The following is a 21287-nucleotide window of genomic DNA, read 5'->3' on the forward strand; positions in this document are numbered from 1 at the left end:
GACCCTGAGCGGAGAGGGGCTGCCACGCGCTGGGGGACACCTAGACCAGGAGTCACCTTCAGCTCCCGGTGGCCGAGTGCTTGCCCTGGGCCCGGCACGGACTAAGGCTGTGGGCTTTCAGTCCTGGGATGTGTTTCGAGGCTCTCATGCCTCCCAGAACATGCTCTTGCCTCCTGCATCTCACAGATGAGGAATCTGAGGCTCTGAGAGATGTAGGACCTTGTCCGGGGACACCTGGCCCCTGACTGCAAAGGCTGGGTTGGACTTCAGGTCAATGTCTAGACCCTTTTCCTCTGCCTCCAGGAGGCCAAAGGTGCTTTAAGGTCTGGAGACTGGTGGCTTCCTGGTAATAGAGCATCTTCAAGCCTGTAGCTCTCCTGCGACCACATGGGGTTCATTTGTTGACGTCAGCTTGTGGTATGGTCCAGCAACCTTGATTAAAATTAGTCGAAGAGCTGGTGATGGCCAATTCTACAGAAACCATACTTTCTTGGTAACAAGGGTGTACTTGTGAGCACAGCGACGTGTTTGGCAAAGGGTCGGGCACTTGCTGGCTCTGCCAGCTCCCAAACTGAGCCTCTAGCAAGCCCTTGGCACCTTGTATGCCCAGGTCTTTACGAAATAAGGGTCTGGGTTGTTTTAACTTGATGAAGCGTCCTGTTCCCACTTGTTCTGCTCCTTTGCTCCTTCATTTAGACATCTGTCCATTTCAGTATTTGTCAGTTACCTGCTGTGCATCAGGTGTTACGTTTGGTGCTGGAGATACTGTAGGCACAAGAAGTGCCTGTTTTCTTGGGGCATACAGTCTCGTGAGTACAGGAGACAGTGTGGTGTAACTGTGCTAAGGAGATTAAACAGGTAACGTGGCGAGACAGGCTGTGGGGAGTGAGGAGGTTTCAAGATTGGGTAGTCTGGGGCCCCGTGCTGGGGGAAGCATGGAAGGGAGAGTGGCCATGGTGTGGGGGGCTGGGAGGGAGGGCTGGGCTTGGGTCCCAGCAATGATTCCACATCCGCCAATGTTATCCTGCAGTCAACCCCTGCCTGACGAGGACTCAGGTGTGACATGTTGGCACTGACCCCACCTCTGCCCTGCTTCCATTCTCAAGTGGGGGTCAGAGTGTGGATGGGGGCATGCAGGCTGAAACTCTCATCTTTGGGTGGGGGAGGGTGTGTTTAATAGGAAGTGCAGGGGATGCTAGAGGTCAGCCAGGACTTTCTCAGTCAATTGTGCATAGTGTGAGGTTCAGTCTGTGCTTCTGTGCTTTTGGTCACAGAACAGACTGACTGAAAAATGGTGTTTTTTTAATGATGTTTTAATCCACCCCCCATTCCACATAGTTGCAGCTTTTGGGTTCCACCTAGCACACGAAGATGGAGTACTGGTGAGAGTTACTATTCACTGAGCATTTCTCACTTCCTTACCTACGTTATCTGCTTAACCACCACAGCAAAACTGTGGCAGGGACTCTTTACCTCCATTTTACAGAGTGGGTGGCTGAGGCTTAGGGATGCTAAGTGGTCTCCCCAAAGTCACACGTCTGGCAAGCATCAGAGGCAGGGTTCGGTTCCAGTAGCAAGTCCCCCGGCACAGCTCTTGGCCAGAGGAGCAGAGAAGGCTGTGGTGAGCTAGTTCCATGTGACCTGTTGCCAAGCCAACGTGGCTGTCTGCGGGGGCCAGGGCAAGGTGCCGTGTGCGAGGCATATCCACCAGGCCAGTCCTGTGCAGGCAATGGGGCAAGATGCCCGGGTCAGGAAGAGGTTGGGTGTGGGCAGAGTAGAGGTTGGCCTGATGGACCAGGTGGCAATGTCACCTTGAACTGTGCCTCCACACCCAGAGCCCTGACAGCCCAGGCGGACATGGACAGGCGGACATGGACGGCGGCCAGGGGGGAGGGAGGTCCCCTCGATTCTGACACACTTGAGACCTTAGGACAGTACTCCCTGTGCCTGTGAATCAGAATGACCTCAGACACCTCAGAGCCCTGATTCACCCTCCTGAAGTGGAGTCCAGGAAGCACGGGAAGCTTAATAAACTCTCCAGGTGCTTCCAGTGGGGTCTCCAAGATTTTCTAGCCCAGCGCTGCCCAATGGAAATGCAATGGAAACCACAAATGCAAGCCACATATGTAATTTTAAATTAAAAAAATGTTAATTTAGCCATATTTTTAAAAAGTAAAAATAAACAGGTGAAATTAACTTTAATATTTTTAACCCAATATAGCCAAAATATTATTTTAATGTGTTATCACTATAAATAATTTTTAGGTGATGGTTTACTTTTTTGTGTGCTAAGTCTTTGAAATCAAGTGTGTGTTTCCACATATAGCACACCTCGTTGTGGACCATCCACACTGCAGGTACTCCACAGCCACATGTGGCTGGCGGCCACCATATGGGACAGGGCAGGGTTCATGCCGCCCACCATTTTCAGAAGAGGCATCTGGACGCCAGAGAAGGGAGGGGACTGGCCATACTGGTGGTGAGCTGGGTTCAAGCTCCAATTCCAGTAGTGCCTTTATCTTTGGCTCCTTGGGGCCAAATTCGTCGGCTCCTGGGTGAAAGGTATGAGGAGGGAAATGTACCCTGGAGCCTCTGCCCAGGAATCTGGGGCAGGTCCACTGCTGCACCAGAGTTTTCCTTTCTTTATCCTGGGCATAAGCTTGTACTGTTGATTCTCTCCCCTGTCACACCACATCAGCTTTCTTACCCGGGGAATGGAATTCAAAGCTTCCGCCCCACCCCAGCAGACAGCAGAAGTATGATTTTTCAAGTGGCCCCTGTGGTGTCTTGTGACTGGCAGCTGATACAATGTCTCTATACAGGAGGCTGAACTGCCAGGCTGTTTGGGTTGCCTCGTGGTAGGGGGGTGTAGCCTGTGGACCCCGATGGTGGGGAACAGAGAGGCTTCTTGTGCCGCAGTGGGAAGCATATCGGCCCCTTTTCCTCCAAGCCTGGATAACCAGGGAGACACCCCCATGCGCCCACTCATGGGCCTTGAGGCAGGTGGTCCGTGACTGTGTCCTCTGCTGCCTCACGTGAGCCTCTGGCCTGGGCGAGCCTCGCTCCCCACCAGGCATGCTGTGGTCACGCTGTGCTGTTCAGTGATGGAGAGAGGGCATAGTCTGCCGGCCGTGTCCAGGTAGGGGCTGTGCCAGAGGGGCTGGAGCGGGAATCGGACCTATTATTGTTGCCTCTTTCCCTCTTGCTCCCCTTCCTTGTAGCAGTAACATCCCCGACAAATAGATCCATTTATTAAGCCAACAAATTTGCATTGAGAGCCTGCGGTGTGCCAGTCACTATTCTAGACATTGGTGATAGAGCCACAAACAAAACAACAGAAAATTTTTGCAAGCCAGGGAAGGGATCTGAGACGTCGGGTGTGTGTGGAATTTTTGATGGGAGGTGAGAGGGTGAGTAAAGAGCTGAATGAGTAGCCGTCCAGCCTGTGTCTAGGGGAAAAGCATTCCAGGCTGAGAGAACAGCCCACAGGAGGGGGTGTGCCTGCCTAATCAAGAAATGGTGGGGCCCGTGTGGGTGGAGCCGAAGAAGTAGGGGGAGAGTTGGGAAAGGAGGGCAGGGAGGGGCTGGCCGGCGGATCACCTGCATTGTTACAGGTCCAAGCAAGGCCTCAGGTTTTCTCTCTGTGTACATGGGGGGCCCACGGAGGGCTTTTGAGCTGAGGAGAAGTGATTGAGATGATTGATCTGTTCTAGAGAACTGCAGTTAGTTCACCATCTGCACCCAAGAGTGATGGAAGTCGATGGTAACCCCACAGCAGAACTCCCATGGCCTGTGTCCTCATCTTGCCTTACTTAGCAGTCGTATTAATACCATGAAATTCACAGTCCAGCTTGGTCGCCTCTGGGATGTTAGCAGCAGACTCTAAGCTGAGAGAAATTGCCGTGAGTTAGCTGACACCTCTGAGATTCGCACACTTCGACAGGCTGGAAATGTGGCCCTAGGTTCCTGAGCTGGAATGTGTGTAAGTGGATGTAGCGCAGTGCTGCTCTTAGATTCAAAAAGGTAGCCACACAAGTTCAGGGCCTGGGAGACCTCGCTTACCAGCTGAGGGATGTCACTGCCAGCGCCAACGGTTGACAGGACTGTAAGAAAATGAACCCAGCCTGAGACAGTGCTCAGGAAGTCTGGTGTCCAGATGGCGGGCACTAGTCATCCTGTGAGTACAGCTGCGTGCCTTGAAAACATGCTGGCGAGCTGCCAGAGCGGCCCCAGGCCTGTGGGGGCTGTGGGGGCCAGAAACCCTGTTTCCCGAGGCAGCCTCCCTGGGAAGGAGCGCGGGAGGCTCCTTATGGCCGTTGTAAGACTCGAAGGACTTGAGGTGATGGAGGGTCGATCTCCTCTAGTTGCTCCCAAGGCAGCAGGTGGGCAATCTAGGGGTCCTGAAGGCTGGGAACCATTTTATCACAGGGTGGTTTTGAGGCAGGGGGTTTGGGGGTGTGGGCTCTGGAGCTGAGCAGCCTGAGTTCCATCCCTCCTGTCACTAGCTGTGTGACCCTGGGCAAGTTGCTGACCCTCTTTGCACCTCAGCTCCCTCTCTCCACAGGCGAGGTAATCATAGTGTTTAACCCAGACGGTTGAAGTCATACTTGGACGGCCCTTCAAAGTGTCTAGCAGAGTAGTTCTCAACATTTGGTAATGTCTGCAGACATTTTGGGTGTCACAGCTGAGGAGTGAGGGGGTCCTACCAGCATCTAGGGGGTAGAGGTCAATGATGCTGCCAGGACAGGCCCCCACAACACTCTCATCTGGTCCCCAAAGCAATGGTGATGAAGTTGAGGCCCCTGGTGTCACACATAGTAAGTGCACAATACATTTCAGTTATTAATAAGGGATGTGATACATTTTTGATTGTGTCAGATGTTTATAAAACATCTGCTAAATTCTAGGCACTATAATAGAGTCTGGAGATATAAAGAAGTCCTGGACCACAGAGGTCGTAGTCTCATGGGCAAGATATGAAAACACAGAACTAATTATATAATATAACATTATATTATGTGATGAAGCATCTTGTATATTCCAGATACTCTGACAGACTCTTGCTATAAACAAGTCTCCAGTTTCAGAGGTCAGAGGATAGTGAGGAAGACATGAAAAGCAGTAATTATAAGGCATGAAATTATATTATCTAAGTGCTAAAGTCAAGAAATAAACAATATTTTGTGGGAACAAAAACATCAGTTGCTTAGAGATGTCAGAAAAGATTTCATGGAGGAGGGGCCATTTGAGCCGATGCTGCAGAAGGAGGCAAACAGGGTGGGGAGGGACTTCCAGATGGAGGAAGGCCTGTGCCAAGGTGGGGCACGTGGAAGGAAAAAGTGGCTCCTGTACTGTGCTCCGGAAGAGGGTGGGAGTTGCACCTGCAGAGCATGTGGCTCAAGTTCAAAGGGCCCTGGTAGCGTCAGAGGAGCTTCGGCTTTTCATTTCCACAGTGGGGACCAATTGAAGCAGGAGGGTGGTCTGACCCAGGTTGTTTCTTAGAAAGATGCCACATTGGCAGTTCCGGAGGAGGGGCTCGAGTGAGAGGAGACTTGTGGTAAAGAGAACAGTCAGGAAGCAGACAACTTGGGGTGGGATCTAGAATCAGTCTGTGGCTCGAGAAGAGGAGATGGAGGGCTGCGTTCAGAAGCGTTTCAGAGGCTCTGGGCTGTGTGACCTTTACACTGGGGCTCCGTTTTATAAAGCTTTACATCCCAGTGCCTCCCACAATGCCAGGCATTTAGTAGGAGCTCAGCAAGCATTTGCTGGAATGAGGAAATGGGGGGAACAATTGATCACACTTAGTAACTGTTTAGTAGGGTTGGTGTGAAGGGGAGGGAGATGTTGGAAGACTGAGTTGATAGTGTCGGGGCTGGGAGGAGATGGATCCAGTGTTGGACGTGTTAAGTTTGAAGAATTTGAGATCATCCAGGAAGGATGTGCAACAGAAAATTAGAAATATTAGGATGGGATCTCAGAGAGAAATTAAAGGGCTGAAAATAAAGAGCTTGAATCATCAGGGTATGAGTAGTAGTTAAGCCTCTGAAAATGAATGAACTTGTCCTGGGAAACCAAGCTGGGGAGAGCAGAGGTTCAAGGACAGACCTCTGGAGAATGGCAGCACCTAAAGGAGGTAGAGCCAGCACTGAGACCAGCAGGGAGGTAGGAGGAGAACCTGGAGAGTCTTGATGTGGAAGCCAAGGAGGTGGCATTGGCTGACAGTATCAAAGGCTTGAGAGAACAATGAAGAGTAAAAATAGACCTTTCTCAGGTTTGACAAGTAGGAGGTCACTGATGGCTTCAACAAGAGTGGATTCAGCATAAAAATAAGGGTAGGAACTCTGGGTGGTGCGGGGGTGGAGGAGGCAGTGGACAGCCAGGGTGCAGAACAGATAAAGAAGTTTGACCATTGGAAGTAAGGAGGGAGGTGCAGGGGTGGGTTGAGGAGGAGACAGGGGGGGGGGCGGGGGGGGGGGCGGTTGGTTTCCTTTTAGGAAGAGGGAGACTTGGGTATGTTTATGAGTCAAAGAGAATAGAGGAGGGTGAGATGGAAGAAACAGGGCAAAAGGGGATCACTGAGGGGGAACAATCCTGGAAAGGTGAGTGGGACCCAGTGTCCAGGGGCGGGATTAAGAGGGGGAAAGAGAGTGGGGTGAGTCTGGAGGTGGCAGGCAGGCAGCTCTAGTTTTTCCCTACAGAACTGAGGGACAGTGACATTGGTTACGGGACTTACTCAAGTCCTCTGAACCAATAAGAACAGAGCCTGTGCTTCTGCCCCTGCTGTCCTCCATGCCCCTTCTCAGGAGCATTAGGCCATATACATTTGATGGGCCCAAGGGCTCTGAAGGGGCTGGCATCATGCTGTGCCCCTGGGGAGATAGCCAGTTCTGCTCCTCTTGGCACAGTGAGCACCTACTGAGTGCTTGCTGTGTGTTATGCTGTGAGTACTGGGGCAGCAGGAGGCATGGTTGCTGCTTCCATGGGGCCTCATTTCTTCACCCTCTGCCCCCATTCTGCCCTTCGGCAAGTTCTGTGACGGTGCTTGAGACACCATGGTTCTTGGCAGAGCACCAAGAGAATATATAGCCTTCCTGCCCTGGGTTCAGCTTTGCCTGGTGGGTTTGGGTGAGCTGGTCTCCTTGTCAGGTAGAGGTTGGTACCCCTTGGACATGAGTGGATTAGATTTCTGCTCTGCTACCCAGGTACCCAACGGTGACTTTTCTCCTGTCCTTTTTTACCCAGGGGCCCAGTCAGTAATGTGGGACAACTGCTGGGAGAAGGCTGCCAGTTGTCCTGAGACCGCAGCCAGCCCAAGAAGCCAGTGCTCCTGGGATGTCTCGGGGCTGCTGAGTGATCCTCCTGGCTTGGCCCAGCAAGGGGAGGGGGTGGACTAATGAAATCCCTGCTGGGGTATCTTGGAGCAGGCCCTAAGACTAGCCAGTCTCCTCAGCACAACACCAGCACAGTTTGGGAACAAAGACATACCAGTGCAAAACTTTATTGTTCAAAGAAGGGCTGGCCATCTTGTCACTCAGGACTGGGACCTGTCAGCTCTGCTCTCTGACCGGTCTCCTCCGTGGAGGTCAGGCCTCTAGGGCAGCTGACTATTTGTCTTTCAGTTAGTGTGGAATACGGTCTATGTAGTATTTTCCATCTTGGCTGCATGTTAGAATCACAAGGGAGGTAAGTTTCGTTTTTTTACTTACCAATACCTGGGCCCTGCTCCTAACCAGTTAAATAAGAATCTTGGAGAATAGGGCCTAGACATCTCTACTTTTTTTTTTTTTTTTTTTGAGGAAGATTAGCCCTGAGCTAACATCTGCTGCCAATCTTCCTCTTTTTGCTGAGGAAGACTGGCCCTGAGCTAACATCTGTGCCCATCTTCCTATACTTTTTTTAATTGTGGGATGCCTACCACAGCATGGCTTGCTGAGCGGTGCCATGTCCGCACCCGGGATCCAAACTGGCAAACCCCAGGCCACCAAAGCGGAACGTGTGTACTTAACTGCTGTGCCACCAGGTCAGCCCTATCTGTATATTTTTAAACTTCTCAAGTGATTGCCTTGTGTAACCAATGTTGTGGCCTAGTGTTATGAAGGGAGATGGAGAGAGATGGAGTGAATCCTGGTGATGAAAGGAAGATTGAGAGAGAGCAGAGGGTAGGAGAGGGTCTGGTTCAGAAAGTAATGAAATGTTACAGCTGGAAGGATCCTGGTTTAGAGCTTTGCAACTCAAAGTGTGGTCAGCCCTGCAGCAGGGCAACACCTGGGAGCTGGTTAGAATCCGGATCCACCCACACCCATTGAGTCAGAATCTGTAGGCTAACTTCCCAGTTTTATAGCCAAAGAAACTGAAGGTCAGAGAGGTTTGACTTGCCCGAGGTAATCCAACTTGTTGTTCATTCAATACTTTCTGCGTGCTGGCCGTGTACCAGGCAGTGTGCTAGATGCTGGGGCTGGAGGTAGGAACGAGACAGACCTGGTTCCTACCCTCACAGAGCTCATATTGCAGTGGAGGAGACATACAGAAAGCAAGCAAATAAGTAACTAAGTTAATCAAAGATCAGAAGTGCTGCGAAGGAGAAAAGGAAGGCGACAGTGCTAGGGAATGCCTTGGCAGTGACTGTGGGTAGGTATGGAAGAAGGCATGCCAATTTCGGAACAGTGCTTGGGGAAGTTACTAGAACCATGACTTTCATGGGAGTCTTCTGATTACAAATCTAGAACTTTTCTTTCCTGGATAGGGCCATCCTCCATCTCCACTGGGGTTTGGGAATGGGTCTCCTGAACCTACTGAGGACTTCTGACCCTGGTCCCCACCCTGCAACCCCACCTGGCTCTCTACTCCCCCTCAAGACTCTCATTCTTCCACGTTTGTGGACTCGGAGTGGAGCCTGGGGAGCAGAGCATCAACTCCATAATAGGACAGTGTTCAGGATAATTGATTTACTGTTTGTAACAAAACCCAGGCCTCATCCTGATGCTGTCCCCTGCCCTGGAGAAATAATTTGAGGTTTTCCATTTATCCCCAAGAGAGCACAAACACTAGTGCTTCCTTCCCTTTCCTGATCCATCATAAGAGTCGCCTGGACTGCTTGTAAAAATGCCTGTCTCAGGTCCCACCCTGGCAAACCACCCTGGAATCTGGGTGATTCTTACGATCCAGATCGTTGGGGAACACGGCATGGATGGCAGAAACCGGTGCTCCTGTGCCTCTTCATGTGGTTGTGGAATCTGCCAAAATTTCTTCCCCGGTGACTCTGAAGCGTGGCCGTGACTGTGATTGTAGGGACCCCTCTGTTTATGTACATATAACAACTCACCCCCTTCCGTAGCCCCATCCTTATCCTGCTGGCCTTTGCTCTTACCCAAAAGGGTCTCCCGTCTCCTCCTCTTTGACCAACCAGACCCTTCCCGCTCCCTGCGCTCCCATTCAAGTGCCCTGCCTTCACGGAGTTTCCCCTCGTAGGGCGGTGAGGACTTGCACATTGTTTGCATTTAGTCAGAGTCTAGAGGGCTGGAGGAGGCCTCCCAGACCATCCCATAGCCCCACCCTCACCCAAGCATCTGGCCTGAGTGGACCTGTTTGTCTGGAGTAGTGGGAGATTGATGATGGAGAGGTGGGCCATGGCCAGAACCAAAGGAATGCCTTGGATGCTGGAGAATAGATAAACTTCAGTTGCTTAAAATATGAATCATGCCTTGGACACTTGGCTTAACTTTCGTGTAAAATGTGAGTGGAGGTACCCACCTTCCTCTTCCTGGGTCAAAATGAGGAAGAAGACAGTGAGAAAAACCATGCCAGGGAAGCTGGAGTAGGCCCGGCTGGCATGGGACTTAATCCTTGAAGGGTGGGACTTGGTTTCCCTTTCTGTGGCATAGGACCCCCGTGGACCTCTGAAGATGGCTTTGAGGGGTTAGTGGTATGTCCAGGGTGCGAAGGGCCACTCTCTGGATGGCCACCCCACAAGCGGCTTTGTGCTTTTGGGGGCTGGAAGAGGCAGGTGGCAGGTGTGTCCTGCTTCAGTGTCTAAGTGGGAGGGTTTTGGGAGCCAACCCCTGTGACTCTTACCTCCTAGGTGGCCCGAGGCAGCCGGGATGACAGCTCTCCCCAGGAACCCTACCACCTGCTGAAAAACATGACCAGCAAGTCCCGTGAGTATTGTCCAAGAGCCACCCCCATCCAAAGGATGGGCCCCCAGAAGCAGTCTTCATTGTCATCCTGGGACAACCTGGGGGTTATGGAGGGACAGACAGGGAGGCAGGGACCCATCTTTTCATCTTGAAGGACAGTGGAAATGCTCAGGTCCAAGCCCCACACTGGAAAGCTCAGGCCAGGTGAGGGCCACGGACTGGGTCTGCTTGAGATGGGGCTTGGAGGAGCCCAAAACGGGGCAGGTGAGAAGGCAGACTGGGACTGTATCTGCCTGTTTCTGCCTCCAGCTCCTCTGTGCATGTGCCCTGCAGGCTGGAAGCTCCTGGCCATGTTGGCTCTGGTCCTGGTTGTCATGGTGTTGTATTCCATCTCCCGAGAAGACAGATACATTGAACTGTGAGTCCAACTTCCACGTCCTTCCATTGGTTCTTCTCAGGAACGGGGCTCAGGGATGGAGCGTCATGGGGTGGGGGACCTTGTGGGGCAGGAGGGTTCAGAGAGTCAGGGCATGACCTCTTCCTTCAACTACCAGCATGAAATCCTTCCATGAAGGTAGGGTCTGGGATGACTCCCCCAGACCCTCACCGGGGGAGTTCAGGAAAAGGAAGAGCTCGATCCTCAATGATTTGGTTTTGAAGTGGAGCTTGGATTGAGATGATTCCACGCTGCAAGTCACTCTCCAGCACCTTGGGACCTGTGTGCGAGGGGGGAAGGTGGAGGCTGCCTGGAGTGCCGGCCCCTGGGCCCATGAGGTCTGACTGGAGCTCCTGCCTCCTCTCCTTTTTTGTCTCCAGTTTTTATTTTCCTATCCCAGAGAAGAAGGAGCCGTGCTTCCAGGGTGAGGCAGAGAGGAAGGCCTCTAAGCTCTTTGGCAAGTAAGTATGTGAGGCTGAGGAGGGTGGGGCAGGGCATGCGGTGAGCTGGAATTGAGAGTTTCACAGGGTGGGGGCCGGCTGGAGGGAGGGAACCGTATTGGTGGACATGGGTTAGCTGAAGCCGATGAGGGAAAGAGAGGCCTTGGACATGTATATATGCTATCAGTCAGGGGCCTCACCCTGGTTCTGGCATGAAGCTCACTCCGCCTCTCATCTTGACCCTGCTTTCACCTCTGTGCAGCTACTCCCGAGATCAGCCCATCTTCCTGCGGCTTAAGGATTATTTCTGGGTCAAGACACCATCTGCCTACGAGCTGCCCTATGGGACCAAGGGGAGTGGTAAGTACCTGCCTGGTGTAGTAGGGCTCACCTTGGCCACATTGCTTCTTGTTCTTTGCCATCCATGGTCCCAGTGCCCAAGTTCTCAGCCAGGCTCAGATGCTGGGGTCAGGAGAGGAAAAGGCAGCCAAGGCTCTGAGGGTCAGAGGAGGGAGAGTTGGCAGCCTTTGGATTGCTAGCTGTTGTCATCAGCCCCTTCCAATCTGGTTCTTTTTGTAGAAGACCTGCTCCTCCGGGTTCTAGCCATCACCAGCTACTCCATTCCAGAGAGCATCCAGAGGTAAGGAGACACTCCCCCCTTGAGCCTGAGCACCTTCTCCTTCCTGCCCCAGTGTGAAACAGTCATGGTCTAGCATCTCCCGTGAGCCTTCCTGCCTCTGGTCCCCTGTGGCCAATTTGACCCTTCTTCCTTGCCTGCCTGTTTCCAGGGGAGTCAGGTACGCCAATCCCCACGGCACCTGAGCCTGGGCATCCGGGTGTCAGAGCAGGCAGAGGCTGCTGAGGGTATCACCATGGCAACAGGCAGGGCTGGGCAGCAGGCAAGGGGGCTCTGAATAGAGCTTTTTATTGGTACTCCCCAGGCATCTTCCCTCCTCTCTTCTCCCATGCTCTGCTCAGTTTCCTCTCCCTTGAAAGCCCAGGGCTACAGAGTCAGCATGACCATAAGCAGAACTCCTTGGAGATGCCCGGTCCATGGGGACCAGGGGCTGAGGGGCCCTGGCAAGGGATGCTGAGCTAGGCCTCGGGCAGACCCAGGCAGGAGAGTTAAGTGGAGCAGGAACAGAGGTTACTTCTGGGTCTGATCGCCTTCTTCCCATGGCAGTCTCAAGTGCCGCCGTTGCGTGGTGGTGGGGAACGGGCACCGGCTGCGCAACAGCTCGCTGGGAGATGTCATCAACAAGTACGATGTGGTCATCAGGTCTGTATGACTGTCCCTTCCTTCTTCCATTTGGGAGCGACCATAGACAGGCCCAGTGGGGCTCTGGGTGATGGGCATCCTCCTCCCTGCCTCCCAGATTGAACAACGCCCCGGTGACTGGCTATGAGAGTGACGTGGGCTCCAAGACCACCATGCGCCTCTTCTACCCTGAATCTGCCCACTTCAACCCCAAAGTGGAGAACAACCCAGACACACTCCTTGTCCTGGTAGCTTTCAAGGCAATGGACTTCCACTGGATTGAGACCATCCTGAGTGATAAGAAGCGGGTAAGTGGGGAGACTGGGAGGCCTGCAGATGGGGACACTGCCCAAGTCAGGACCTCCCGCTCCATGATGTCTGCCCTGCACTCCTAAAGAGCCGGTGAGGGGAGGGCGTGAACGCAGCGTTCTGTAGGGCTTCTGGGGAGCCCCCTGAGCAGCCGGGTGTGCAAGCCTGCAGGAGTTGGGCAGCAGCCAAGGGCACCCCAAGCTTGAGACTGCCTGGGACAGAAAGCTGCCAAAAGCTGTTTGCCAGTGAGAAACTTGGGAGCAGAGGAACTGGTCAGTAGTCATCTGTAGGCAGGGGACAGGTGAGAACAATCGAGACCTGTGTCCTTCCAGGCAGTCCCTAGAAGGTCCACTATGTCTCTGTGCCGTCCAGTCAAATGCTGAACTGCCAAATCTGGTATTTTTGCCCAGTGTTTAGACAGCCCCAAACTCAAGCCCCTTCTGTCTGTTTGGATATCCTTGGACTTGGGCAGTGGTTGGACCCCATACGCTACACCTGGCCTCCCTCCTTACCCTGAGGGCCTTTGGCATCACATGGACCCCATGCCTGGCTAAGGACCACCAGGCTGGACCTGGGACAGGTCTTCACCCACTCCCAACTCTCCCTTCCAACCCCATCCCCCTAGGTGCGAAAGGGCTTCTGGAAACAGCCTCCCCTCATCTGGGACGTCAACCCCAAACAGATTCGGATTCTCAACCCCTTCTTCATGGAGATTGCAGCTGACAAACTGCTGAGCCTACCAATGCAACAGCCACGCAAGGTGAAGCAGGTAATGATGGGCTGCCCACAGGGAAGCCAGAGGGTTGGGGGCCCGGGTGGGAAGTAGGTGGGACGTTCCTAGAGGCTTAGGAAGCTGTGGAGGACCCCAGGAGAGGAGAAAATAATAACAGAGATCACAGCTGCTGTTTTGTTTTTTATTTTGGAAGATTAGCCCTGAGCTAACTGCTGCCAATTCTCCTCTTTTTGCTGAGGAAGACTGGCCCTGAGCTCACATCCGTGCCCACCTTCCTCTACTTTTCTATGTGGGACGCCTGCCACAGCATGGCTTGCCAAGGTGCCATGTGCACACCCGGGATCCGAACTGGTGAACCCCGGGCCGCCAAAGTGGAACGTGTGCACTTAACTGCTGTGCCACCGGGCCGGCCCAGAGCTTGTATTTGAATAACACCTGGTAAAGCCGTTCAACTGCAGCCTCAGGCACACCTAGAATCAGGTTAGGGTTATGAGCTTGCCGTAGCAAGAGAGGCGCACGCTTTTGAAACTGTGCGACATCTGCAAAGTGGGGAGTGGGGAAAGGGGTTTATAGGGCTTGGGGGCTGGAGTTAGAGGGCCGTGTTGGCAGACACTAGTCAGAATCTGTAAACTGGGGAGTTGCTGGGACAGTCAGTGGTCTTATCTTTAGAACAACTTGAGCCCGTGGTGCAGTTACTGTCAGGTCACTTTGTGATCTTATCTTGGAACATATTGGTCTGAATGAGTCAGGAGTTTGAGCCGACCGCTTGTCTTGCTTATCACAGTTTGGTGCGGTGTGTCAATTTTGGGAGTCATGGTGCAGTTTTGCAAGTTCCAGTTCTGGTTTCAGCTCTCAGTACCCTAGTGGTCTTCAGCTGATGGGCTTCAACACACTTGGTAGCTTCCTAAGTACTTCTACAGGTGTCTTGAGCCCTCGGAGAGGCTGTGTGGGATGGTGGACAGAGGTAACTAGCAGACATAGACGGGACTCGGCTGTACCACTTACTGTGTGGCCTTGGGCAAGTCAGCCATGTGGAGCCTCAGTGTTCCTATCTGTATGGTGAGGATAATATTAGTACTGACCTTTTAAGGCCATTGTAGGATTTAAAAAGATAATTATGTAACATGCCTATCATGGAGATTGGTACACAGTGGATGCTCAGTAAATCTTTGCCAAATTTTAAATAAATCGTTTTATTCTTTACTGAATACCTACTATGGTTCAACTTCATATGGTGACTACCTGCTGTTAGGACAGCTCTGTGCCAGGCCCCAGGTTCGCATGCTTAGGGAGTAGGACATACTCCTTGCCCTGAGGAAACTTGGTCTAACGGAATAAACATACAGGTTGCAGCATGTCTGTGGCAGAATGCCCCAACAGAGGGTGTTCTGAGTGCTCTGGGATCTCAGAGTGGCAGGCAGACCTCTGCTTGGGGCCGTCTGGGAGGTCCCCCAGAGAAGGTGGTACTGGAGTTAGGCCTTGAGGGGTCATGGGGCCCATCAGGTGGAGGACTGGGGAGAGGTGTTTCATTTGGCAAGACGGAACAGCTCCCCTGGCACCGAGTTCTAGCACAGGTGGAGCTGAGGGGGCAGCAAGGAGGTGTTGATGCCCCGATGAGGGTGAGGGAGAGGGTGAAGGCTGGAGAGGGAGGCAAGAGGAGGTAAGGACCAGAGCCAGCTCCTCGTGGTGGGAAGGGAAAAGCAAGAGAAGGTCTTGATATCTGTATCCATTTCCTGCCACTGCCTAACAAATTACCACAGTTGGGTGGCTTAAAATAGCACCCATGTTTTGGCTCATGGTTCTCTAGGTCAGAAATCCAGCACGAGGTGGCTGAGTTCTCTGCTTTGAGTATACAAGGTTGAAATGAAGTTGGCAGCTGGACTGAGTTCGTGTATGGAGGCTCGGGGCCGGGGCAGGGATTTACTTCCAAGCTCATTCTTGTTGGGAGAATTCAGTTCCTTATGGTTGCAGGACCAAGGTCCCATTTTCTTGCTGGCTTTCCGCCTGGGGTGGGGATGCTCTCAGCTCTTAGAGGCTGCCACCACTCCTTGCCATATGGCCCCCTCATTCTAAGGCCAGCAATGACATGGTAAATCCTTCTTGTGTTTCACATCTCTGACTTCTTCCACGGCTGATCCCTAGACCACGTGTAAAAGCTCATGTAATTAGGGCCAGCCCACCAGGATTATCTCCCTATCTTATGGTCAACTGTGCCATATAAAGCAATATAACATAAGGTAATGTATCTCGTCACAGTCCCAGGTTCCACACACACTCAATGGCAAGGGTGATGGGGGATTATCTTAGAAAACTCCTGCTGCAACATTTATTTTACAGGTGGAATTGAGGATTTATGACATTGTATGTTTCTAGCTTGGCCACCTGGGTAGAGGGTGATATGATTAACTGATATAGGGAATGCAGGGGAAGAGGAGAGTTGGGTGAGTTTAAGGGGCCTGTGTCCAGGCAGAGCTGGCTAGAAGGCGATGGAAATGTGGTTCAGCAACGGACAGAACTGGATGAGGTCATGCAGAGGTGGGTAAAACAACTGGGGTGAAATGGAAGGCCCAGGCAGGAAGTGGCAGATGAGACAACAGAGCTCAGAAAGGAAGCTGGGAAAAACCCAGTGTTCAGAGGCCTGCCAAGGCCCAGGGAGTGGCTCCTTTATGGGAGTGGGCAGGTGAGGTGGTCTGGAAGGCAGGGTGTCAGAGTTGAGGAAGGCAAGGTTTATGAGGTTAGAAAATCAGCTGGCCCATCCCCGTGGATGGATTAGGGGTGGAGAAGTGAGGTCCTTGTGGCAGCTCATAAGGTATGGAGCGAAAGCATGGTGTCCCCACTTTACAGAATGGGAGAACCCACCCTCATAAGGGGGCACACGGCCCGGGAGTGCGGGAGCGAGTCTTCTGAAAGAGGGGAGATTTTCCAAGGTGGAGAACAGAACCTTTCACTCCTTGAGCCAGTTGCTTAACAGTCGTGAGCCTCAGTTTCCCCATCTGTAAAATGGGGCTAGTAATAGTATCCGCCTCACAGTGCTTTTATGAGGATTGGATGAGATAATGTAGTGTCTGGCACATAGTAAGTGCTCAAAAAGTAATAGATATTATGATGATGATTATTATTGTCATCCTGATTGCCAGCATCATCCCTTGAGGCCCGAACCCTTCCCGCAGATGTGTTGAGCTGGACTATCCAGTGTGGTAGCCACAAGCCACACGTGACTATTTAAATTTAAAATGTGATTAATTAAAATTAAATAAAATTAAAAATGCAGCTCCTCATCTGCCCTAGCCCCAGTCACATGCTCCTCAGCCACAGGCGGCGCGTGGCGGCCATGCAGGACGGCACAGATACAGGCGAGTCTGTGGTCACAGGAAGCTCTGTTTCACAGCCCTGGCCTATGAGATGGTGAAAGGAACGGGGCTCCCTCTAATACCTTCCCACCCCTTGTCCCTTAGAAGCCTACCACAGGCCTCTTGGCCATCACGCTGGCCCTCCACCTCTGCGACTTGGTGCACATTGCTGGCTTTGGCTACCCAGACACCCATAACAAGAAGCAGACCATTCACTACTATGAGCAGATCACGCTCAAGTCCATGGCGGTAAGTGGCCCCTGCTTGCGAGCTGGGTAAGGTGGACTGACCTGGGGACGCTGGGTGAGTGAGTAGTGCCGGGGGCCCAGAGGTAGCTCATGGTGAGGTCACTCAGAGAGTCAGAACTGGAACTGAGGCATCTGGACTCCCAGGCCCGCGTCCTCTGTATTTGGCTCACAGATCCTGTCTTCCTTCCGAGAGCCAGCATGGGGAAGGGAGCACCCAGAAGTGTGAGGTCATGGGGAGGGCCAGGGAGACTGTCCTGGGCCAGGGAGGTCCTTGGGAGTCCCTTAGTTTGCTTCCTTGGCTGTCTCCACAGGGGTCAGGCCACAACGTCTCTCAAGAGGCCCTGGCCATCAAGCGGATGCTGGAAATCGGAGCAGTCAAGAACCTCACTTACTTCTGACTTGGATTAGAGCTGTACCCATTGGTTTGCCCACTCTGCTGCCTGAGCGACCCCCATCCATGGCTGTGGGGGTGCCGGGGCCAGTATGAGCCACTTGGACTCACCCTCTCCTGTGTGGGGAGGGGTCCCAGGACTAGCCAGGTCTAAGATGAGGCTGTGCCCCTGGCTGCCCAGGTGGAGGCCCTGGGGAGCAGGAGCCCAGCCAAGGGGCTCATGGCTGTGGCAGCCGCTCTCCACCAGCACCAGGAGATTATTTAATGGGCTATTTAATTAAGGGGTAGGAAAGTGCTGTGGGCTGGTCCCATGGCATCCAGAGAAGGGGCATAATACAGTGTTCTGCACACTTTTTATAAAAACACAGAAGTGCTGGGCCCACTAAAGCCTAGACCCAGAGCAGGCATCCTAGGAGGGCAGGGGTGTCTGGAGGGGTGCTGCCTCCCAGCAGGCCTGGGAAGAGCAGTGGGATGGGGGGTCCACGGCGAAGGGGACCTCTTCCAGAAAAGAGGTTTCAAACCTATCATTAAACTATTTTTCCTAAAACGGAAGCAGTTGTGATACCCTGTGTCCTTTCAGGTTGGGGAGGACTTGGATGGGCAGTGGGCCCCCTTTCCCAGCAGTGGACAGGCTTGTTAAAGACCAGCCGTGTCTCTGGGTCCTAGGGGGACCAAGAGCAGGCCCTGGTCATTCAGGAAGTAATTCTTTCTTTTGTTTCTTTTTTTCTTTTGTGGTGAGGAACATTGTCCCTGAGCTAACATCTGTGCCAGTGTTCTTCCTCTATTTTGTATGTGGGATGCCACCACAGCATGGCTTGATGAGCAGTGTGTAGGTCTGCATCCAGGATCTGAACCTGTGAACCCTGGGCCCCCAAAGTGGAGTGTGCAAACTTGACAACTACACCACTGGGCTGGCCCAGGAAATAATTACTTCTTGAGTACAGTGCTTGGTGCCAAGTCATGCATCCTCACCCTGGTGTGGCAGGCAGCCAAGTGGTGGCTGGAGCAGCCCTGTCTTCCGGACACCCAGCCGGGCATCTTGCATCCTGGTTTACCTTCCAGAAGTAGGGACGGGCAGGAGGATGCCAGATGGGAGTAGCAGAGCCCTATCCGCCTCCCTGCCTCTCCCTCACCAGCCTTCAGTTTCTAAAATCTCATGCTGGGAGGTGTGTGTTTGAGAACAGGGGTGGAGTCACTCAAAGGAAGCCAAGTTTCCCTTCTCAGATTAAGTGGGAATCATAAAATGGAGTTTACAGAAGGTCCTGCCAGTGGCCCAGGCTGCCAGGATTGGGATGGGCAAGGCTCGGGCAGCATCTAAGGGATCTGGCAAGGCCTGTCCGCCAGTCGCTGGGCCCGCGCCAAAATGCTTTTTCCTCCAGGTCTCTAGAATTGCGATAGCCTGCCATTTGCCTGTCTCCTACCCACTTTGTTCTCCTTCTTCCCAGGCCCCGCCTGGCTGCCAACTGGGCTTCCTGCCACCTCCACAGCTGTTCCTTTACATCTGGAGACTGGAGGGAGAGCTGGAACTCCCCCATAGGGAATGGGACTTGCAGTGGAGTTCCTGGCTTTCTCGGAAGGAGTTGCAGCCTTGATTGAAGTTTTGAGACAGCTAGGCTGAGACAGGACAGATAAAGAGGGGCAGAGATTTGGGAGGAGCAGAGGAAGATGACAGGCTTCTGGACAGAGTGTTAGAGTGGCCTTGAGAACACCCAGTCTCGTCCCACAGAACAGTCTGTCCTGAGGACCACTGCAGAGACTGGACTTGCCTGCTCTCTTGGAAGCCTGGCAGAACTACTTTGCTAGCTGCTCTCTTGCCAGGGCTGAGGGGGCTTCTCAAAGCAAAGAGGACCCAGCATCTGCAGCCCCAAACCCCTCCCCTCCACATGGGCAAGCTTTGTCTCCCAGGCTTTGTCTTGGAGGGTGGGGTGCTGGGCCTTGCTGACTTGACGTCTCAGCTCTGCTGCTCCCTGACACTGCTTCTCACAAGGATATGCAAGGGAGTGTCCATTTCCCCATCCAGGGCCATTGAAAGTGACTGTCAGCACGTATGATCCAGCTGTCCTGGACTGGGGCCACTGCCTGTTACTGAATGTGCCTAAACTAGAGCCAGAATCCAACACACATGGATGGGTCAGACTTCCCCAAAAGCCCCACACGTGCATGTAGACATGGAAGCGTTTGACATTCTTGTTGGATTTTGCCTGTGATGCCATATGCAGACAGTCCTTCATGATCACATATGGACAAGGGCGTGTATGGGGAAGCGTGTATACGGCCCAACCATCCATTGTTGCCCTGAGGGGCTCAGCCTTCTCCAGGGCGCCCTGCCCCTATGCAGGCTGAGGCGGTACCAGCCAAGGGTCCTCTGTGGGAGTGGAGCTTTGATGTGCAGTTGTTGGACGGGGTTCTTTGGCGTTCTGAGAAAGGGCCTTTCATTCTCCAGTTAGCCCAACCAATGTGAACGAACTGCCTGCCAGCCTGCCTAGTACCAATTAAACCGTGCCCTGGAAAGAAGGCGGGAGGGGAAGGAGGGAACAGTGAGGGAAAGCACTTGAGTGCAAGTCAACAAATCCGGGTTCTACACCAGACTCTGCCACTTAATTCTGTACGATCTTGGCCCAACCATTTCTCCAAGTCTGTGCTCCACTTCCTACATTCGTTAAAACAAGAAGGTGGGTCCAGCCTAGGAGGACCACTTCTATCAGTATTATCTGGGGGTGATTTAAGAACAGCGATTCTTGGGTCTTACCCAGGCTGCTGGCGATGCGGCCCAGGAATCTGGAATTCTAACAAGCACCCAGAAGCACTGCTCTAGTAGTCTATGCTCCAGGATGATCTCACGGGCCTCTTAGTTCCACGATCTACCTGCAAAGCCCACCCTAATCCCCGGTGCCCTTGAGTGGCGGTAACTGGGCGCTCGCGCGTCTTCTCGCGCCAGCGGGGGTGGGAGGAGCCGCTGCGCTCCCGGCGGCGCGGGCGGAGGCCGGGGCGCGCATGCGTCGTCCGCGGGGCGCGGGGGCCCCCAGAACCCTGCAGGGAACCGGGCCGGGAAATCCGGGCCGGGAAACCCGCGGCGGAGCGGTGTCCTCGCGCGGTCCGCCCGGGGGCCTCTCGGGGCGCTGACCCCGGCGCCCCGCCTCGTCCGAGGCCAGCGCCTTCCTGGCAGTCGGCTGAGGGCCTGGGGACCGCTGCGGAGGAAGGCGGGGCGGGCTGCGGGGTTCGCGGCCCTCTGCCCGACTTTGCCTGCCGCCCCGGTTCTCTCAGCCGGCGGGGCTGATGGGGCCGGGAGGCGGGGGTGGTGTTCCCTCTACGCCTCCTCCGCGTGACCGACATTGACTGCGTCGCTCAGGCTGGGGTGAAAGACTTCTGCAAGGGAGCGGTCGAGATCTGCCCCATCGTGTGTAGACTTTGGAAGCCCAGCCCTCCTCCGCAGAGGGGAAACCGAGGCCCGGAGAAGTGAAGGGACTCCCAGTCGACCACCTAGCTGGGCAAGACAGAGTCGAGGTCTTTTATCTAGCCCAGGAAGATATTTAAATGATATTCTCTATTCACATCACATGGTGTGCCTTAATTTTGGACTTCGGGTTTTTATTTACCCTTTCCCAGGACCGAAGTACATTCAGTTGGCTTCCCCAGAGACTCTCTAGCCTACGAAAGGTTTGAGCTTGGAAGCGGTCCTGTCTGTGCGGCAGCAACGTGTTAGTGCACACGAAATGTGGTCGGTTGGATGGGGGGGTTCTCCTCCTTGCTCTGTTCCGTAATTAGCCGAGTAAACCTCTGCTCCTCCGTCTGTAAAAGAGTGATTATGCATGCCTAGCTCCCAGTGAGGTTTTACGGATCTAATGGGAATATGGTTGTAAAAACATTGTGTAGACTGTAAAGTATGATATAAATATTAGATTGGAAAGCTGCCTTGCATAATGGAAAACACCGGAAAGTGTATGAAACAGGTGAAGTACATCTGGAGGGCCAGATATTTACCCAGGTCC

The 21287-nt window shown here is 53.3% G+C and overlaps 1 protein-coding gene across 10 annotated transcripts in view; it reads left to right on the forward strand.

Annotated features, from left to right (window-relative positions):
- The window catches only part of ST3GAL4 (ST3 beta-galactoside alpha-2,3-sialyltransferase 4), a 35093-nt gene extending 17243 nt beyond the window's left edge, over nt 1-17850 (forward strand). For 5 of the 10 annotated variants that reach the window (XM_046684531.1, XM_046684539.1, XM_046684534.1 and 2 more), the window contains 10 exons: nt 10079-10154; nt 10443-10551; nt 10950-11030; nt 11272-11369; nt 11589-11649; nt 12193-12288; nt 12386-12575; nt 13202-13345; nt 16765-16908; nt 17219-17850. In XM_046684531.1, the coding sequence (XP_046540487.1) occupies nt 10079-10154; nt 10443-10551; nt 10950-11030; nt 11272-11369; nt 11589-11649; nt 12193-12288; nt 12386-12575; nt 13202-13345; nt 16765-16908; nt 17219-17305 (1086 nt within the window). In that variant the 3' untranslated portion in view covers nt 17306-17850. Of the gene's footprint in view, nt 1-2876; nt 3140-10078; nt 10155-10442; nt 10552-10949; nt 11031-11271; nt 11370-11588; nt 11650-12192; nt 12289-12385; nt 12576-13201; nt 13346-16764; nt 16909-17218 lie in introns of those variants that run through there. The other 5 variants (XM_046684533.1, XM_046684540.1, XM_046684535.1 and 2 more) reach the window with 2 other exon arrangements.
- Nucleotides 17851-21287: the final 3437 nt, after the last annotated feature.

This window comes from Equus quagga, chromosome 14, assembly GCF_021613505.1.
Source record: "Equus quagga isolate Etosha38 chromosome 14, UCLA_HA_Equagga_1.0, whole genome shotgun sequence".
In the NCBI taxonomy this organism is placed as follows: Eukaryota; Metazoa; Chordata; class Mammalia; order Perissodactyla; family Equidae; genus Equus; species Equus quagga.